Below are 15,346 nucleotides of genomic sequence, written 5' to 3'. Positions count from 1 at the left end.
TATTACAGAATATTGAATAGAGTTCCCTGTGCTATACAGTAGGTCGTTATTAGAAACAACTCTATTCTTATTTTAGGTTTGCACTGAGCACTTGCCAAGCTCGACCTGATTTACATGTTTCAGTGTTTCCTTTCTGACACAGACAGATGCAACGATCAGGACACTAGGACATCCTATAGAATTGGGGATACCTGGCGCAAGAAGGACAATCGGGGGAACCTGCTCCAATGCATCTGCACTGGCAACGGCCGTGGCGAGTGGAAGTGTGAGAGGCACACAACCCTGCAGACCACGTCTGCCGGTGAGTCTCAGGGCCGGTGGGACCCAAATGGGGGAGCCTTGCATAAAGCATTTCTGCAAATCCATCTTTCCCTTGACATGCCATTGAAGGATGATTTGCAGTGTTTTGGCTAGTAAGCTGAGTTCATTTGCAGACTCTTAGTTGTTAAAAGTTTGTTTAATGTCAAATTTTAAACTTAAATAAAAATGAAATGAAAATGGATCTTAGGGGGAAAAAATCCATTTTAGCCCCAAGAGGTAAAACTGATGTCTAAGAAAATGCTAACCTACATGATTTATACATAAAGGTATAGATAGATAAATATATATAGATCTATAGATGTATACGCATATGGATACACACATATACATACACATTTATATGTATTGTGAATATCTAAAGTGCATTTTAATGGAAATGCGAGATTTTTGTTGAGTTACATGATCACTTGATTCTTCTGCTAGGAAAAGGGGAAACGTACATTTGTTCTTTTTCAGAGTGGAATATATCTCCTTGTCCTGACATTCTGCTTTTTTTTGTAGCAGACACAGTCCTTGATGTGTGGTTTCCATGCTCCAGCAAACTTTGTTGCGTTCCATAAAATAATGCACAATCATTGTTTCCATGTATTAGCATTCACAATTTGAGAAAATCAGAGGGGGCCTAGAGATGGGAAGGAATGACACAATATCTAAGCATTTTTTAAATAAAAGAAGCTTTAGTTATTTCTGGTACAAGAACAAGATCTTTGCATTGTAGCTTGTGTTGTAAGAATCTAAAGAAAGAAATAGGGGAATCAGGAGTGTGTACTTCTTTATTATTCTTGCTCTGTTTTGATCAAGTTTTCACTACACAGTGTGCTAGCATTGTTGTTTAGTCTTTTACCAATTGGTCATCTAGCTAAAACTATTAATTACTTGTTTGGATTTTTCTCCTTTTGATGAGTTTTCATCTTGCTGTGAGCACTTATGAAGGTGAACAAGATTAGATTTGATAATATCTTTGAGTTACTTGATTATTTTCAGTAAGATTGCTGCTAACCCAAAAAAGAAACAATTACAAATCTCAGTCTACTGAAGTAGTTTAAATTCAAAGGGTAGTTGGGTTAAATGCGGTAAGCATTCAATAATTGTTATCTGTTTTTATTAATATTACTAATATTATACTGAAATGGCTCCATTGTTCAAAAATGTTTGAGCAACATAGGGTTAAACCAAATGGAACCTTCTACAGGATCTTAATGCTCCTTTGCACTGTGACTCTGCCAGGTGGGGTGTATGAATACAGACGCCATGTTCCCCCAACATGTGTGACTTTGGGACTGTGGTCTGTGAAGTATTTGGGTTTTAGTGTTTAGCTTACGGAGCTGCTGAATTCAGTCTATCAGTCATTCTAGCTTCAGTTCTGATTCCACTCTTCCTTGGGCCTTGCCCTCGGGAGAACAAATTTCTATAAGTTTAAAGAAAAGATCAACATATTCTGTTGTCTTACTCTGAAAGGAAAGCAGTATTAAGAGAATTGATTGGTTTTAGAAAACACCACAACAGAATTCCCAAGTAATCCTGAGGAGAAACAAACAGTGGAAGGAGGGGCAGCGAATAGAGACTCCAATATGGCTGCCCGGGGCCTCCTCTGAGGAGCTCAGAGTTACACCAATGGCAATAGGTCTGCTGCAGAGGGGCAGGGGCTTCTCAAAACAGTATCAGGAAGAGAGATGCCCAGATAGATTGGGCGAATGGGAGATGCTAAGAGAGGAAGTGTGAGACAGACCATTCCAGGCCAAGGGAAAAGCATGAGGACAGCACAGGGTGCAGAAGGGAATGATGAGCAGCTCAGTGAGGGAAGAGATAGAGCAAGGACGGAAGTGGTCAGAAGCGAGCTGAAAGCGGGTTAGGTGTGGAGGATCGTGAAGGCGTGAACTTTGAGCTCACTGGAGTGAGTAAGGAGTTGTTGAAGGTATCTGCTCTGTTGAGTGGCAGAATAAAGTTGGTGATTTAGAAATATACTCTCGGTAGCTCCAGATAAGCTAGAAGATGGAAACCCCTGGGTAAACTCTTGTGGATTATTTCCTAGGCTGAGCGCAAAAGCCAATGCAGGAAGGGAAGGGCATTTGTTTCCAGTCCCAGCTCAGTAACAGCACAGATTGCAGAGTCATCTGTAGGGGACCTTGAAGATCCGAGAAAGCTACTGCAGAAAGTGGTTTTCTCTAAACCTGCTCTGTGCCTTGCCTTTCTTGTGCCCTTAGGATCTGGCTCCTTCACAGACGTCCGAACGGCCATTTACCAGCCACAGCCTCACCCCCAGCCGGCTCCGTACGGTCACTGTGTCACAGACAGTGGTGTGGTTTACTCCGTGGGCATGCAGTGGCTGAAGGCACAAGGAAATAAGCAAATGCTTTGCACTTGCCTGGGCAATGGAGTCAGCTGCCAAGAGACAGGTCTGTGTCATCTTTTTAAAACAGATTTTAAAAGGCAATACATTCATTGACCAAAAAATGGAAAACAATAAAACAAACAAGAAAAGCTTGTAATCTTACCACCCTGTAATAACAACCAGGGTTTGGTGTTTGATATATTTTCTTCCGATCTTTTTAATCTATGTATTTTCTTTCCTGTAGTGAGTACTAAACTGCTATGTACTGTCTCTGTCTAAAATGTTGTTACAAGAGGTTACTTTCTGAATAGCTAATCCACCCCTATCTGGTACTCTAGATCTCAAAGTTCTGAAACTCTGTGACGTAAACTTCTTTCAACAACCTAATGCATCTCTTCCGCGCTCTAAAAGTGGTAGTAATTATAGCAACAATAATTGGCACACGACTTTTCCCCTAGTACAGCCTCATGTATTAATTCTTATAGCACCAACAGAGTTGTATATACACCTCCAGTATCCCTTGAGCAGCATCTTTAATTAAACCTGTAGTAATATAGCTTTGCAAATGGGAAACTGAGGCATGGTAGCAGAGGTGGTAACAAAGGATGTCAGAAGGAGAACTCGGGTGTTGCTCTACCCTCAAAAAACGTGGCTTCATGAATAAGGCATTTTGACAATATTATGATCTGGTTAATACTTACAGCTGGTCATACTCAGTTTTTTTTTTTTTTTTTTCCTTCTGAGGACACATGCTCAGTCTCAGTTAAGTATAAATAAGGAGCTACTGGTGGGAGATAAATGCTGCTGTATTTACTGAGACCCTTTTGGTTCTGATTGCAGCTATAACCCAGACTTACGGTGGCAATTCAAATGGGGAGCCTTGCGTCCTACCATTCACCTACAACGGCAGGACTTTCTACTCCTGCACCACAGAAGGGCGACAGGATGGACATCTCTGGTGCAGCACAACTTCCAATTATGAGCAAGACCAGAAATATTCTTTCTGTACAGACCATACTGGTGAGTATCCCAAGGGAAAAACAAAACAATGAGAAAACCCCATTTCTCATGCCCTACTTTTACTAGCCAGCAAGCTAGCCATTTATTTTGAGGCTACATTTGAGAAGTATCACTCTTGTGCAATCTGGACCCAAGAGACATGGAACTAACTTCGCAGCTAAAGATCCTTCCAAGTTTCCCAGTAATCTTGAGAAATGACACCAAGGGAAAAGCCCTCCAGTGCATTTGTTTTTGACACGCTGGGATTGTTATGTGATTAAAGATATTTATATGGTAAAATCGGTAGACACTCCCACAGGGATGAAGAATATACAGGAGGCAGGCCTGAGTGCTTTTGCTTTTCTTTTGGTTAAAGCTATGTCAATGGTCAAAGTGACCATTTAATCTTTTTTCTTTTCTTTTTTTGTCTGGGAAAATGAGAGGGAAAACGGGATTTAAATCTGTTTGAAAGGTGAAGGTGAATAATATACTTATAAGCCCCCTACACTAAGGAGGCTTAGAACTATCTTATCAGACATCTTTTATTCTGAGACAGACTCTCTGTGAATTAGTTGCAGAAACCTGGCTCTCAGAACCTTTCTGTAGTAATTCCCCGCTGTACATTGGAAAGCTCAGTTGTAATCTTTTTCTTCCTATTTGCGGGTTGTTCTGGACAGTCTTGGTTCAAACTCGAGGTGGAAATTCCAATGGTGCCTTGTGCCACTTTCCCTTCCTGTACAACAACCAAAACTACACCGACTGTACATCTGAGGGCAGGAGGGACAACATGAAATGGTGTGGAACCACACGGAACTATGACGCTGACCAGAAGTTTGGATTCTGCCCCATGGCTGGTAAGATGAAGCCCTTGTAGACAATCATTTGTGGAATAAGACAGAAGAATAATGTCCAGTTTACTCCTATTTCACCCATTAAGACAATTTTGAGATAGCAGAAAACTTTGTGATATATGTATAATCAAATATATAGGAATTATATAATTAGTTATATGATTTTAAAATCCCATTCATATAATTTAATGTCCAAAAATATGTAAATATGATAAAAATACTTTTTTTAAAGTCTGGAAATATGCATGTTTTCAGAGGTTTGTCTTTTGTAAAAAGCACACAACTGAGTAGCTCAAAACATTTAAGTGACTGCTCTAGTCACAGACCTTCCATATTTACATGCCATTTTGGAATAAGCTCTATTACTTATTAAATATCAAAATCTCTGTTTTCTGACCAGTAGGGATCTTTTTTTTAAAAGGGAGGCTCTAGTTTGTGTGAATGGAGAAAGGGGAACCAATACCCTTTATTTGTTTTCAAATTTCAAGAGTCGCTAGACTACATTTGATCTTCCGATTATAGAAACAAGAACCCATGCACTGTCAGGTGTGAATATGAGGCAATGAAACATCAGAAGAAAACTACTTACACTAACTTTTATTCCTCTCATTTCAGCAAAAGAGAATGTTGGATTTAGAAGGAAAACACACGTTAGCTTACAATTCTATACCCATATACATTGTTTCCCTTTGATCTAGAATAAACTGAGACTAGAAAAAGTGATGGGACAATAGTCAAATCCAGGCTTCTAGAACACTGCAAATCCTTTGAGTGGGTAGGCATTATTGTGGTTTACATCTCCTAACCATTCTGTAATTTTTCCGTGCAACAAACCTCATCTTTGGACCATGTTTTCTCTCTTTGGTACTCAAAACTCTACACACCCACAGAGCAGCGCTGATTATTTTGAGGTACACAAGACTTCTTTCCAAGTGAGAGCTCTTAGGATCACCAAACCAGACTGATAATATTGCATACGTTTTAGTCCTGTGATCATTTATCCAGTAACACGTTTCTCATCTGTTTCCAAACAGCCCACGAGGAAATCTGTACAACCAATGAAGGGATCATGTATCGCATTGGAGACCAGTGGGACAAACAGCATGATATGGGCCACATGATGAGATGCACATGTGTTGGGAACGGTCGTGGAGAATGGACATGTGTCGCCTACTCTCAGCTCCGAGGTATGCTCGCTTGTTAATGAAAATAGTTGAGAGGACAAAGAATACAGAGAGCCAGACTTTTACATGAAAACTTGTACTTTACCAAAAGCAGGAGAAGAAATATGCAATGCCACTCCACTAGTCTACTGTGCTGGATAAGTTTTGCATGTTAGACAGCCACTTAAGAAAATCTGGCTGAGCAATTCTAAGATTCTGAAACATTCCCAGGATGTAAGTACTTAGGCTGAGCCAAAAGTATGACTTCAAAGGCTAGAACACAATCACTTGATCCTTTTAGCTCGTAGGTGTGCTGTTGGATTCTTATCTAGAAAGGATGGGGTAATTTTTGTAAAGAAAAGAGACCATGCTATTCTTTTGTTTTTTAACATCTGTCCCTAATACTTTATTAGTCACCTCTAAGCCTGTTCCCAGCTATGTGGGCTCCGAGGAGGGGGTCACCATTCACCAGCTCTCAGCTGGGAGCTTGAGAAGGCCTTGGCCTATCTCTCTGGGGTCATGGACTGTAGAGTCTAAAGGGGCCTTTCCTGGGTCAGTATGGCGCATCCAGGTAGGGGCACAGATGGGGGCCAAGACCCCAAGCTTACCACCCCTCTGCCAGGTTAGTTGTGTTTGGATCCAAATTTAAGGAGACAAAGCCATAGAGACCGATTTCTTTGTTCACTTAGTTTTTTTCCCCTTTGGACCCAGGTATAGGATATAAGGGTGTTGAACTATTAAAACTTTTTATTTTAGTTTTTCTATTTCTTTGATTTGAAAAGGAGGATTTAGGTAGAACTCGGAGCTAATAAATAGTCCATGTAGCCTCTGTGTTGACAGTGGCCTGAACTTGTTCTCCTTTTATGGTGCCCAATGGGTGACACAATCCAGGACTAAAATAATTACATATGATGTTGCAGAGCTGAAAAGGACACTAGAAAGACATACAGACCAACTCCTCATTTTACAGAGGAAGGAGCTGAGTCCCAAAGAAGGAAGTAATTTTCTCAGGATCTCAGTGAGTTAGCAACAGACTTGGCCTAGTTTTTTATTAACTTTCCAGATGCCTTTTATGGTATTTATTTCCCAAATCCCAAATATCTCCCCACCCCTGCTAATCCGGAGATGAGACCATCACATCATGCTAGGCATCCTATAAGTATGTTTAATCTCCCTTCTATTTATTGCAACAAGCAGAGATCTAAAGGTCATTATCAACCCAGCAAGAACTTTTCCGAAAGTTAAAATTTGTTGTGTATGCTTTGATTTCTAATCTTCACAAGTCTATAAGAAAGAGAATTTTTTTTTTTTGCAAAAATTGTAGTACTGATTAAGCTTTGAAAAAAATGTTTATTCTATGCCAATAGAAGAGTTACTTTAGTGGGAGGTGTTGATAATTACGTGGAAGGAAGTGTATGCTTCGCAAAGCGTAGCTTCTTTTATTTCGTCAGAGAAACTTAAAATTTCTCCACCCACCCCACTGTTTCTAAACAGATCAGTGCATTGTCGACGACATCACATACAATGTGAATGACACATTCCACAAACGTCACGAAGAGGGACACATGCTGAATTGTACCTGCTTCGGTCAGGGCAGGGGCCGGTGGAAGTGCGATCCCATTGGTAAGTAGCCTCGTGTCTCTAGCTGGATTTGGACACTGAGTGTAGCTAGCAGGTTTCAGATAAGGAGAGTTATTTGATATTACTTGATTGAAGCTGGCTGTAGACTTTGATCATGGCCTGCAGAGGGCTTGGCAAAGTCTCTTCTCTAATCATGGACCAATATATAATCTTGATAGTGGTGGTCATTTATTTTTGCTGAATTTGGTAACACATGAAGGTTTATTTTAATTGAAACAAATTTGTTTTGGGGTTCTGAATCATAAAGATAATTATTGTTGTGAAAGAGAACTTTCCTTTGCTGGACTGTGCAGTAATGTGGACAAATGATTATGCCAGTAAATACCTCCCTCCAAATACTTTATTTTTCTTGGCTGCCCTTTTTAATAGATCTAAGCAAGTAGTGAAGGTTAAGCCTTAAAAGAGCTGTGTTACCAGCTTTAATGTAATCCATTAATATTCCTTTACTCAAAGAGACATGTTGCTCACCCAGAAAACAAACTGATCAGATGAGTTTGTTTGACCTGAGATTGCCAAAGCAGAGAGGCCTGAGAGGGTTTCTTAGAAGCTGCTCAGTACGTGCTCATTAGTTGAAATTTAGTTCAATTCATTTATATATAAAATTAAGTCCTCCACATTTTGAAGAAATGTATAAAGTTATATTTTATCCTTGCTATTCAAATGGTAAATCATTTGCATTAAAATGGATAAAATATAATATCTAATTTATTTTCCTCAAATTAATATTCAGAATGTCAATATCTACTGAAATCTAAATCTTAACATTTTTATTTAGAAATGATATTCTTTTAGAAAGCTAATTACTTCTCCCAATGGGTACTTTTTGACCATTAACTGTCTAGTAAGGTAAAAGATATGAACAAAATATTTTTTAACCGCATATATTTGGAAGGGCAGTTGCAAGTTTTTATTAAAACTAAGAATATGTGCTCTAGCACACCAAATTTAAATTTGTAGCTTCAAGTCTTCAAGGCTGCTTATCTTTTACTTGTATATATTTTAGATCAATGCCAGGATTCAGAATCCCGTACCTTTTATCAAATTGGAGAATCATGGGAGAAGTTTTTGCATGGAGTCAGGTACCAGTGCTATTGCTATGGCCGTGGCATTGGGGAGTGGGGCTGCCAGCCCATACAGACCTATCCAGGTAAGTAGCTCTATTACCGCAAATTGAGAACTGTCCACTGGGTTATGAAAACAGGGCAGCATCAGTGTTTGTTAACACTGATGGCTAACTTGGTGTCCCCTCCCTTTCCCATCCTTTTCTCATATCACTGCCTAATCATCAGTCGAATTTTTTACTAAAATGGTTTTCCTTTCTCCCCAATCAAGTAGAAGGAGTAGAAGGCTGTGAAAATGTGCCTGTATGGAAACTTGTTTCTTAACTTTGTAGAACATTCCATTAGGTTAAAACACGGTGCTAATTTCATTTCTCATCTGTACATGAAAATAGAAACCATGAGGTGAGCGATGCTGGGAGCAAAGGTCAGGGTTTTACGTTATGGTTCTTAACAGAGAAGATGCATGGAGAAATTGCATGAAATACAACATAGGGTATGTGTCCATTTAGCATTTCATCCAGGCCCTCTTTTTGTCAAAATGTTCACCTGTTTGATCAGTTGGAGCCTGGAACAAAGTATCCTGGGTCAAGAGTTGAGTAACTTGGTCAGTTGTCTGCCCATGCAGTTCAAATACTCGAAAATGTTTATTGCTGGATTTTTTTCAGGTCACAGGACATAATGCCTAGCTGAAGGTGTTATACATTTTAGAAAAAATTTTTGAATTTAATTTTCACTGAGTGATTAATTACAATAAGATGAGTTGAATTATGAAACTCTAATTTTTAGGCATCAGTTATTTGAGCAATTACTGAGGTCAAAGCCTCCTGAATCTCTGTTAACTTAAGACATGGGGCCTATATTCAGAAACAAAAAGAGAGATCTTCAGGACGTTGGAATCTGCCTATGACAGAAATCAAGATTCAGTTAACTGAGTCACTTTATAACATGATAAGAGGTTCACTGTCTAGAGAACAAGATATGAAACAACTTGGCCAAAGACAGTGTTTGCCAAGACATGGGTCCCAGCTCTGTACATGCTGCTAAGGAGATACAAGTCAAGCTTCATTCATTATTTCCTCATCTGTAAAATGGGCAGATGGTAGCTGATTACCAGCACTAACAAACAATCTGTGATCCTAGAAACCAACCACCTAGATATACCCTTTCCGAACTATGAAGAAACCTTCCTCTCCCCAATCTTTAGACACTTTCCGGGCTGCAGAAGATGATTTGGCTTTAATGGGCTCTCAGCACAGATTGACCTGGCTCTTAAATTGCATTTCATGGTAGATTTGTGTGTAGTAATCACTTAAAATAATTTTTTTGTGTAATAATTTTTAAAAATCTGATTGCAGAATTACTGTAAGTTCAGAAAGTATATAACTGAGGTGTTTTTTTCTATAATGATGCAACCAAAGGATAGAAACTTCTAAAGAAATGCTCTTAATGTCTGCGTTTATGGTTGTTATTGGTGTGGTGTGGCAATCTTGAAAGTGATTTCCTTCTTTTTTTTTTTTTTTTTTTTTTTTGCTGTACATGGGCCTCTCACTGTTGTGGCTTCTCCTGTTGCGGAGCACAGGCTCCGGACGCGCAGGCTCAGCGGCCATGGCTCAGAGGCCCAGCCGCTCTGCGGCATGTGGGATCTTCCCGGACCGGGGCACGAACCCGTGTCCCCTGCATCGGCAGGCAGACTCTCAACCACTGCACCACCAGGGAAGCCGGTGATTTCCTTCTTAGTGAATTGGAGAGAACTTTTTTCTCTCTCTCTTTTAAAGTAAGCCTGTTCACGTAGCAGCTTGCGGGAAGCCTTTAGGTGGACATGCCAGAGATGAAATCTAGATGGGAGGGAATCTTCCTGTGTTGGAGTTTCATGTGTTGACCTTGTTCCTACTCTTTAAAAAGGGGAACAGTAGAGTGCATTGAGCATAGAGGAGATTTAGGGGAGAGGAGATTGGCCGCGGTACGCAGTCTGGGTCTTATCTGTGTGTTTGGTTTGCTCAATGGTTCCTTCTTGGCTTCTGGGGCTTTCAGAGTGTGGGAAGGATAATGGAACAACACATTACCGGTAGGTTGTCTCTGAGCCTTGCCCTGTTTGTTCCTCCAACAGAGGACTCAGTAGAGATGTTCAAACTAACAGAAGATAAGAGGCTTTTGGTTTGTCGATAAACAACCAGGAAAGCACAGATCTCAGCAAAATAAATAAAGAAAAAAGGGCTGAGTTGCAAACTCATAAATGTTTAACTTCTCCGGGGTCACCATTACTGGGAATTATTCATTTGGGCCTTATTTCAAACTGTTTTTAAAAGTATAGACATTGTATAATATCTCTCTACTTAACTATTTTATTGTCAGTCTGATCATATTGAATAAGAGAGGGAGTAAAATTTTCCCAGCGGTGAGTCATTGCTCAGTTAATTGAAAAAGTTTTACCAATTAACCAATATCAAAAGGATTATCAAAATTTTAAATCTAAATAATGTAAATGATGTCAAAATTTTCAGATTTCTTGTCTTCAAATCATATGTAGCAAAAACAGAATAGTGTGATAGCTGGAATTTAATTGACCTTACAAATAATGGACAGCTTCTTTTCTTTCTGGACAAAAATGTGCTACATGCAAGACATCCCATTACTGTTTAATGCGGTTCCCTGAAAGGTGAGCTATGGCACAAGCCCAAAATTGAAAACATAGGTTTTCAAACCAGCCCTTGAAATTTGAAAAAGAAAACTTCTGTTGTTTTGCTCCATCACTGAGTAAAAACCACTGCTCCTGTTTCTTTTCCCTCTCTTCTCCTTTACTCTCCTCATCCTGTGGACATAGCAGCAAGATTAAGCTTAACGGTAGGCAGTAAAAGTCATTTGTGTTATCCTTCTAAAACTTAATCTTGATAGACATTTAACCATCATAACTTTTTTAAAGACTATTTTTTAAGAGCAGTTTTACATTCACAGCAAGGTTGAAAGGAAGGTACAGAGATTTCCCATGTTCCCCCTGCCCCAACACACGCACAACTTCCCCTAATTCAACATCCCCACCAGAGTGGTACATTTGTTACAATCGAGGACCTACACTGACACTTTATCACCCAAAGTCCATGGTTTGCATTAGGGATGACTCTTGGTGCTGTACATTCACGGCATTATAAATTGTTTCCCCTCAAAATCATGGTTGCTAAATTAAACAAAATACATATGAGGTGTCTTTCAACATGAGGAAACTATGGTAGGGTTTCTTTAAAGGATCAATATTTAAACAACGTTATACCAATTATTGTAAGTAATTTAAGGATGTGATATTCCTATATTTACTGGTATGTATGGGAGTACTTTAAATAATCACATTTCTAAAATTTTGCCTCAGTGTTTATTTTTAAAAACTTATTTACGTTCATAAGGATCTTCAAAAGGGGTGATTTAAAGAGGGTCATGTGGGCTTCCCTGGTGGCGCAGTGGTTGAGAGTCCACCTGCTGATGCAGGGGACGTGGGTTCGTGCCCCGGTCCGGGAGGATCCCACATGCCGCGGAGCGGCTGAGCCCGTGAGCCATGGCCGCTGGGCCTGCGTGTCCGGAGCCTGTGCTCCGCAGTGGGAGGGGCCGCAACAGTGAGAGGTCCAAGTACCACAAAAAAAAAAAAAAAAAAAAAAAGAGGGTCGTGCAACTGACTTCTGCCAATTAATTAAAACAAACACCCTGCCATGTTCTGTGAAATATATACCACTTTAGAATTAAAAATTGAGAATTTTATATATTAATTTTGGTTTTCATATAGCTTACAAATATGTGCATTAGATGAAATTAAGATTCAAAGAATGTTTGTTAGTCTTCAGCCAACTTTGAATTATCCTCAGTGTGGAAGTGAGTATATTATTCTAGAACTTTTGAGTCTACCCAGATATGCAAGTTGTATATTTGTTCTGCTAGAAAAAACTTTGTTCTCAAAGAGAATTTAATAGCAAAGATAATAATTAAGTTTGAAAATCAATATTTTTTCTATGACATTACAGAAAATTTAAAACTGCTTATGATCTGCTGAACTGCTTTATTAAACATGCAAAGTTTTGCTCTGTTTGACAGTGGCAGTTAGAAATTCTTGGAAAGGTTATTACAAGGAACTTTATTTTTATTTCTAAGTTGAACATTGATTGACATCATTAAAAAACAGCGTTTAGGGAAAAGATAGTGTTCTGTTCTGCAAGCGTAAATTTTCCATCTATTTCATTATTATCCTAAATGGAGTCTACCCTATTAAGAAATTGATTCCACTTCTCTTATTTTGCCTTTTTTAAAAAAAAATTATTTGTTTTATTTATTTATTTATGGCTGCATTTGGTCTTCGTTGCTGCTCGCAGGCTTTCTCTAGTTGTGGCGAGCGGGGACCACTCTTCATTTGCGGTGCTCGGGCTTCTCATTGCAGTGGCTTGTTTTGTCGCAGAGCACAGGCTCTAGGCGCGCGAGCTTCAGTAGTTGTGGCTCACGGGCTCTAGAGCGCAGGCTCAGTAGTTGTGGCACACGGGCTAAGTTGCTCCGCGGCATGTGGGATCTTCCCAGACCAGGACTCAAACCTGTGTCTCCTGCATTGGCAGGCAGATTCTTAACCACTGCGCCACAAGGGAAGCCCTGCCTTTTTTAGAAAAACAAAAGAAACAAACCACACTTTAAATTTTGTTGGTAATAGTTATACACATTAAGATGTGGAAATATTGAATTTAGTATATACTACAAAATGTCATTTTGTTGATAAGTATTTTTGAAAAAATATGTTTCATCTCTTAATAATTTGACCAATCAATGGAATGATTTTAGAGTAAACTTCCTGAATAAAAATAAAAGTAAAACTTTTTTCCAAACTGATAGGATGCTTACACTGATGGGATGAGAAATAAAAACTGAGTCTTTAATTATTACCTTTGTCTGTTTGTCTAAGATTCTACCCCATTTAGAAATGTGTTTGTTTTACATCATGTCATATGGCCTTTGGAATGTTTTTTCCTTCTTGATGGTAGATTTGTTCTTGATGAAAGGCTCCACAAACTAGAATTTCCTCAAAGAAGTTTAGTGTAATAAGTAAATGAAATTTGTATTCTGTATTACATTATTTGTGTTAGGGTAGTTCCACAATTTTCTCACAATTCTTTGAAAATGGAAAAGAAAGCAAACTAAGTGGCATTTAAAAAAATCATTTTATTTGCTTATAAACAAGTTCTATTTGCATTTCTCACATGAAGGACAATAATTTATCTACTAAAAGAGGATTTGTCTCAGAGAACAGACTTGTGGTTGCCAAGGGGAAGGGGAGTGGGGGAGGGATGGAGTGGGAGTTTAGGGTTAGCAGATGCAAACTATTATATATAGAATGCATAAACAACAAGGTCCTACTGTATAGCACAGGGAACTGTATTCAATGTCCTGTGATAAACCATAGTGGACAAGAATATAAAAAAGAATGTATATATATGTATAACTGAATCACTTTGCTGTACAGCAGAAATTAACACAACATTGTAAATCAACTATACTTCAATTAAAAAATAAGGACTTGTCTCATTGATTTCCAGTGTCAATGTGTAAAAAATTAATCTCAGATAATTTGTATTGTGCTCCCATTTATGGATAAGCAAAACTGTCTTTAATTATGGCCATCCATGTGCACTAAATTTTAAGTTGAAGTGAGGGAATACTCAAGGTCACCAAATCTCACATTTTCATTTTCAGGTTCAACTGGTCCTGTCCAAGTAATAATCACTGAGACCCCCAGTCAGCCCAACTCTCACCCCATCCAATGGAATGCACCAGAACCATCTCACATTTCCAAGTACATTCTCAGATGGAAGCCTGTGAGTATCCTACTTGGAAACCTTGGATGTTGTGGCTCTTGAAATTAACAGATTCTGAGAATGTTTTCCAGCTTTTGAGCCAATAGATCTGATGAACTCTATTCACTTTGTATTTGTTTAGCGACCAAACAATATGTGGTCAATCTAATTGACATATTGATTTAGCTGTTTTTGGTACTTTAAACCAACTAACTCCCCATGTTAGAAAGGTCTTCTTTGCGAAGACTTCAAAATGATAAGGCTTAAAATTACTCTTATCTAGTATGGAAAGAGAATATAAAGTTTTTCAATGTCTTGCAACTCCATCAAAGGGAAAAAAAAATTACTGGCATCATTTTCCATGATTTGAAAAACAAAAAAGCTAACTTAATATCTTTCTTTTTTGGTTCACTTTTTAAATGATCATTTCTTTTCCTTTTCTTTTTCTTTTTCTTTTTTTTTTGGCTTCACCACACAGCTTGCGGGATCGTAGTTCCCTGACCAGGGACTGAACCCCGGACATGGCAGTGAAAGCGCCAAGTCCTAAACAATAGACCGCCAGGGAATTTCCATGATCATTTCTTAAACCTAACTTTCTATCCTATGAAGTTATTTTGATAGAAGGGAGAGAGATGATGAGAGGGAAGTACAGATGAGGGATAGTTAGTGTATTTAATGAGTGACCTTGTGATTTCCTAATAATCATCTAGAAATTGAAGAAATCACACTAAGGAGGATATTGGTCTATTAAATTTTAGTTTCTCTTACCCTCTCAAACCCACCCTGCTATCTTTCCAAAATGTATGACTCATAATTTGAGAAACACTATTTTAAACACAGGAGAAAAATGCCCACTTTTAATCACAGCTATTGGTTTCTAGGAACTAAAAGCAAAACAAAACAAAATATCTGACCAACTCATGCAGTTGTATTAAATTCTTTTTGAAAAATTCAAGCTGTTGAAGTCATTCTTTTTCTTCTCTTACCCTCTTTTGTTAATGTGCGCAGTATATGGAGTAGCTGTTTGCAGAGCTGTGTGTCTAATGATGTTAATCAATGGAATCGATATATTTCCTCTCCAACACTTTATTGTCTCTCATTTTTTCATATAATCACCAGTTTTATTTACTTTAAACTTAACTCTGAAGTATTATGTGAGACCACA

General features: G+C 38.6%; 1 protein-coding gene across 1 annotated transcript in view; it reads left to right on the top strand.

Moving 5' to 3' along the window:
- Positions 1–15,346, top strand: part of FN1 (fibronectin 1) — a 68,362-nt gene that overhangs the window by 7,495 nt on the left and 45,521 nt on the right. The window contains exons 6-13 of the mRNA XM_079924367.1: positions 143–301; positions 2,526–2,717; positions 3,494–3,673; positions 4,330–4,506; positions 5,538–5,690; positions 7,161–7,289; positions 8,311–8,454; positions 14,081–14,202. Coding sequence (XP_079780493.1) covers positions 143–301; positions 2,526–2,717; positions 3,494–3,673; positions 4,330–4,506; positions 5,538–5,690; positions 7,161–7,289; positions 8,311–8,454; positions 14,081–14,202 — 1,256 coding nt within the window. The remainder of the gene's footprint in view (positions 1–142; positions 302–2,525; positions 2,718–3,493; positions 3,674–4,329; positions 4,507–5,537; positions 5,691–7,160; positions 7,290–8,310; positions 8,455–14,080; positions 14,203–15,346) is intronic.

Source organism: Stenella coeruleoalba, assembly GCF_951394435.1.
Source record: "Stenella coeruleoalba genome assembly, chromosome: 6".
Taxonomy (NCBI): domain Eukaryota; kingdom Metazoa; phylum Chordata; class Mammalia; order Artiodactyla; family Delphinidae; genus Stenella; species Stenella coeruleoalba.
Note: the sequence above shows the minus strand (reverse complement) of the source record. Positions and strands in the feature narration are given on the sequence as shown.